At 43.2% G+C, this 6,000-nt stretch overlaps 1 protein-coding gene across 1 annotated transcript in view; it reads right to left on the minus strand.

Moving 5' to 3' along the window:
* Nucleotides 1-4,768, minus strand: part of LOC122564162 (protein spinster homolog 2-like) — a 98,346-nt gene extending 93,578 nt beyond the window's left edge. The window contains exon 1 of the mRNA XM_043718809.1: nucleotides 4,135-4,768. Within this exon, the coding sequence (XP_043574744.1) occupies nucleotides 4,135-4,354 (220 nt within the window). The 5' untranslated portion in view covers nucleotides 4,355-4,768. The remainder of the gene's footprint in view (nucleotides 1-4,134) is intronic.
* Nucleotides 4,769-6,000: the final 1,232 nt, after the last annotated feature.

Below are 6,000 nucleotides of genomic sequence, written 5' to 3' on the forward strand. Positions count from 1 at the left end.
GCCTGCAGTGATGTACTTCACAGGTAAACCCAGCAATGGCTCCCACTACCCCTTAGCTTAAAAGGACAAAGAATGATCACCGTGTTCTGCGTCCAGCTGGTCTGCTTTCAGACTTGAATAATTGAGTGCTCACTCTGCCTGTCCTTTACAATTGATCCACTGCTGAGGAGAGAAAGTATTTCACCTGCATTAGTTTTCTTCAGATTAGACTGACTGAGCTGAACAAACACTGGAGGTGGCGATGGGGTGGGGGGAGGGTGGCGTGTGGGAGGATAAACATAATTACCCCCTCTGCACCCACATAATGTAATGATCAGCCTCATCTTTAAAATAGACAATGACCCCTCACCACCTTTAAAATAGACAATTACTCCCACCTTTAAAGTGAACAATTACACCCCGTGGTATATTTTAAATATGCAATTAACCCCTCCCCAGCTGTGAAATATATGACTCCCCCATCATTAAAATATACAATTAAATCCCTATGTATATTTTAAGTATAGAGTTATCCCCTCCCTGGCTTTAAAATATACAATTAACCCCCCCCCCCTTAAAATATACAATTGCCCTCACCTGTGAAATGGACATTTTCACCTATTTCTACATACACGAAATCTACGAAATATAAAATTAATTACCCCTTCTCCCTGCAACACACAGAAATACCATGTCCCCACTTGTAAAATATACAATTGTGTGGCACCAAGAGTGAGTACTGTACAATAAATATGATTCAGTCGCGTGTCTCCTGAGAAACTAATTGCAATTCTTGGCAACAGAAATGAGGACAGTTCTTTCAGGTAGTTTCAATTTGGGACGTACATACAATTTTGTTTATGAACATCATCTTCTTCAAATCATTTAATCAATTCTTTAAAATTCAATGGATTTTTTTTTAAGTCAATGGATCACATTCTTCTCTCAGCAGACCCCCTCCCTAAACAAGTCATTTCATCTTCCTGACAGACTCACACCTCACTGCACCATTGTTTCAAAGATCCTGGTGATACTTCTTTTCTCTGGGTAACCAGTTCAGCCAATTTAAACAAGAGATTTTGTGATCCATTTTGCCTGTGATTTAACCATTGAACTGATATCTTGCACCTTAGCCCATTTACATGCCCTCATTTTCATGCCAGTTTATATTCACAATGCAATTCAAAGTGCTTGCTCTGGGTCATTTATACTACTTGACAGAAGTAAAAAAACTTCCTTAAAATTATTCAAATGGATTTTATTTTAAATTGTTCATGGAATGTTAGCTTTGCTAGGAAGGGTAAGCCTATGTTGTCCAATCCTAATTATCTTTGAGCTGCTTTCTTGCACCATTATGGTTTCTGGACTGCAGAGACACCCGCAGTGTTATTAGGGAGGGAGTTTTGACCCAGCGAACAACAAATTGGTCACAGCAAATACAGTGCGAGCACTGAATCTACTCAACATACAGACCCCATCAAATACCTACTAGTCTGTGACTGGTCCATGCCAGTGTTAAAAGTGGCCTCATCATAAAAAGCATAACACAAGAAAAGATAAGCTATAGATTTTCTTGCAGTGGATCATTACATGATGCACCTTTTTATCTATCCTTTATGCCTCAACCTTCAGCTCAAATTGTCCTGCAAATTGTGCGAGTGTGAACTAACTCACTGCAGAATGGTGACTTTGCACACTTTACACCATGCTCCTGTAATCGTGTACTTGTGTACACGTGAAAATGAAACCTAACTCTAATTCTGACTGACACATTGAGGGCAACTGGGAATCTTGAACTTTACTGAACAATGGGGATCACGAGTTCATCTTCTCCACCAAAGGGAGATCTAAAGCTGAAGCGGGAAAGAGAGGTATCACAGAAGGAATTATTCTCAACTGGAATGAAATCAGGGACAGAAAGAGAAACAGAGGAAGAAAGAGGAGGTTAGACAATGAGAGATGATAGGAAAGGAAAGCATGATTTAAAATTCAACTTTTAAATTCCTTTAGAAACATTTTTCTACCTACAGAAATTATTCTTCAGCTTCACTCGTTTTCTTTCTGAGGTGGAGAGGGAGCGTGAGATTACAGAAAAATAAAAATCCTTATTAAAAACCTGCCTAAGTTGGAAACCTCAGCTTTAACTCCCTGCGGTGGCTTCACATTGAAACAACTATATACACTGAACACAGCAGGTGAAAACAATTGGTGGTGTTGACGAGGCTAACACACGCTTCTTGACAACTTGCACTGAGTTTATCATTCCCAATGTATCTCTTCCTCGTCACAAGTTGCTGGATGACTTACACATTAGTAATAGCGTACCCATTAATGCACTATATTTTAGCAACAAATTCTGAACAGGATAGTGTTTGAGACAGTTATATGGCTCCTGTAGATGGGTAGATTTTACATTCAGGGCTGGATCATTAACTTATTAAGATTGGGTAGGACAAATTTACACATTGATAATTAACCTACTCCAAAGAAGAGAGGCACTAGATTCGAATTATTAACTCTGCTTTCTCTCCACAAATGCTGCCAGACTTGCTGAATTCCTCCAGCACTCTTTTTATTTCAAACGTTCAGAACTTTGATTTTAGTTGATACCCACCCTGTTTGCCTTTGTTGTGCATACATCTTCCTTGGCCATTGGCTCCTGGGATGAGCTTCTGGATCAGGGGACAGGAAAATTATCCACTGTACCAGAAGACCTCCCATTGGTAGACAGTAGCCCAGGTTAAATAACTGCTAGGGAATTCAAACTAGACATAATCTTTACACTTAGCAATACTAGTTTACAGCTAGTGAAGGTACTGTCCTTGAATTACTTGCCTGTGTATTTTGACTACCTACAGTAATATTATAAATAATGTGTGCACATTTTGGTGATGATTATTAATTAGAGTGATATTAAGAGGAGAGTCTAATTAGAATTGTCCATACTAGCCCAAAATAGCCAAGTCTCCTGTACGTCAAAAGGGCAGGGTGAGACCTTACCTCTATGTTGCATTCTTTTAAATATAAATGCTCAGGCAGAGACTGAACCTCTCTATAACTACACTATAACATTGGTACATTGTAACATAGATAGTAAGTGCACTATGACATGATAACATGACTATATTAGAACATTACACTATAGCATAACAATAATGTAACTACAGTGTAACATTACACTAGAACATACCTACACGAGAACATGGCTACACTACAACGTAGGCACTGTATAACACAAGTGCCCTGTAACATTACACAATAACATAACGACATTATAAGATAACTATACAATTACACACTATAATATTACTATAACGTTACTACTGTATATCATTACACTAGAACATAGCACAACCACGCTAGAACATAACTATAGTAGAACAAGATCCATTGACTTTATTGATCACCTGTAAGCTCCTTAGAGCTATTTGTGATGAAGAAAACACTGAACTCTAAGAATTGGGAATCAAAGGTGAGGAGGCAAAGTATGCGGTGGTCAGGGTATAACATTCACTCTCTGAGAAGCGGCTGCAGCTCGGCTGCTGGACATAAAGTCTGCTCCATTTTCCGGGGTTTGGCGTTCACTGGACCCTGGAAGCAGGTGCTCGCTGTCAGATCCTTCCGAAGTGCTGGTGGTGGTGGCTGTTGTTGAACAGCCTCAAGACTTGATGTCGGACTGTAAGGTACATAGGTGGGAGGTGGGAGGTGGAGACTCTGGGACCCTTTCCAACAGTGTCTGACCCACAGCCTAGGGGCTGTCTCTCTCACCTGTCCGGGTAACTGTGGCACGGGAATGAGTCGGCCGAGAGCACCACAGACTGGCACTGCCCTCCTGGTCTCAGAGGGGTACATTACTGCCAGCTGGGGGGGTCGGAGGACAACACAAAATCTGAGAGAAGGGGAGCTACATAAAGATCCCGAGGAAAGCTGAACAGACAGGGGGAGCGCAGAAAGGGCTAAATCTCCTGTTTAGGTAAAAACAATGACTGCAGATGCTGGAAACCAGAGTCTAGGTTAGAGTGGTGCTGGAAAAGCACAGCAGTTCAGGCAGCATCCGTTTGCCCCCACCCCCAGGTGATCTCTCAGGAAGGTGATCTTGTTTTAGGGACAGGCAGAAGTTACCTGGGAAGTCCCAGAGCATCTCCCCCCTCTTACCTGCCACTGTGAACCGGTCCATATAATTCACCACGTAGCCGAAACTGAGCACCCCGGCGGCGATGTGCGGGCGCAGGCGGTACAGAGCCCGGAATTTCTCCGCCGGACTGAACGGTGTATCTGCGGCGGAGCTGACGGCGGAGGGAGCACCGTTCAGGCTCCGGATCTCGTCCGAGGAGCCGGAGAGAGGGCAGTCTGATGTTTCTTTCTCCACACACATAGTCCCGAAGGAGAGGGGAGAGGCTTTGGTCGCTGCCCGGGGATGTCAGTTTCAGGGTAACTGACGCGGGGGGGGGATGTCAGTTTCAGTGTAATTGACGCGGAGCCCTGCAGGACCATAGACACACACACACACACACACACCACTGAGAGAGAGAGAGAGACCAAGGGCGGAGATAAACCTACACTAGCCCCTCCTCTCAAACAACAAACAGCATGTCGCCGTCCCAACCAACATCCCCAACGCAGAATACACTCACATCAGCACCCTCCCTCTGTATAAAGCCCACCAGCCTTCCCGAATCCCCAGAAAGGAGCATCTTTGCACTGACTGTGCTATTATTTCCAAATGCTCTTGTCCTCTGCTCCTTCTCTCTCGCTGCCTGAAATCCGGCTCCGACAGAAAAACATTGCGGGTGCTGGAGATTCTCAAACCAAACAAACACACACAGAATGCTGGAAAAACTCAGCCAACCTGGCCGAGGCTGTGGGGAGAGAGAGAGAGAGAAACAACAAGAGTTCGTGTTTCGAGTCTGCTATGTCCCTTCCTCGGAATGGATTCGGGGTGATTGGAGAGGGTCCAGCTACAACGCCCTACCTCAAACCACTGTGACATTACAAGGATCAAAATTACCCCCTCGCTCAGCTAACTTGCGAATTTAAATCTGTCGTATACACACTGCGTCAGAACTATTTGACAAAGCCTTCACGATGAGGCTTCCTTCAATATTTCATTTTAAAATTTGTAAAGAATCCAGTGAATTTGACCAGTTGCAACTTTCCGGTTTAAAACTCGCTCGCATTCAAACGCAGGTTGTGAGGAATGTACAGTTCTATTTATTAAAGAGAACACTGCACTTTTCCACCCAGAGGGTGGTTCCTGTGTGGAATGAGCTGCCAGAGGAAGTGGCAGATGCAGGTACAATTGCAACATTAAAAAGACATTTGGACAGGTTCATGAATAGGAAAGGTTTCGAGGGCTATGGGTCAAAGGCAAGTAGGATTAGTTTATTTTGGGAAACTTAAATGGGATGGACAAGTTGGATCGAAGGGTCTGTTTCTGTGCCGTATGACTCTACCACTGCACTATGTACACTTTTCTGTTGCTATTTCTTAGAATTCATTTCTCAGTTTCTCACTAGTTTCTGACGCAGGAGCTGAAGTCAAAGTGTGTGTGTCTTATCCAGAAATTGTTCAGAATTATGCAAAGGAAAATTCATATGATGATAATTGTCAAAGATGCTTTGTTCTGCAACTCCCAAAAGGTGACATTTCCTCAGTTAAAGAATGGTCCTCTTTGAGTCAAAAAGCTGTGGGTGCAGGTCCCACTCCAGAGTTATGTGCAGCTCTACAGGGAGTGCTGCACTGTCAGAAATGCTGTCTTTTATATGCATTAAACTTCTCTACAATCAAGGGGAAAGAGTCCATTGTATTATTTGAGTGGGATTCGTCTCTGGCTAATATTTGAACAACATACTGCGCCCAATTCTGGTTGCCCTCTTTTTGCAGGGATATTGGAGAGGGTTCAGAAGAGATTTACCAGGATGTTGCCAGGTGTGGAAGGTTTGAGTTATAGAGAAAGGCTGGAGAGAATGGGACTTTTTCACTGGAGCATAGGAGGTTGAGAGGTGACTTCATGGAGGTTTA

This window comes from Chiloscyllium plagiosum, chromosome 28 (genome assembly GCF_004010195.1).
Source record: "Chiloscyllium plagiosum isolate BGI_BamShark_2017 chromosome 28, ASM401019v2, whole genome shotgun sequence".
Lineage (NCBI taxonomy): Eukaryota > Metazoa > Chordata > Chondrichthyes > Orectolobiformes > Hemiscylliidae > Chiloscyllium > Chiloscyllium plagiosum.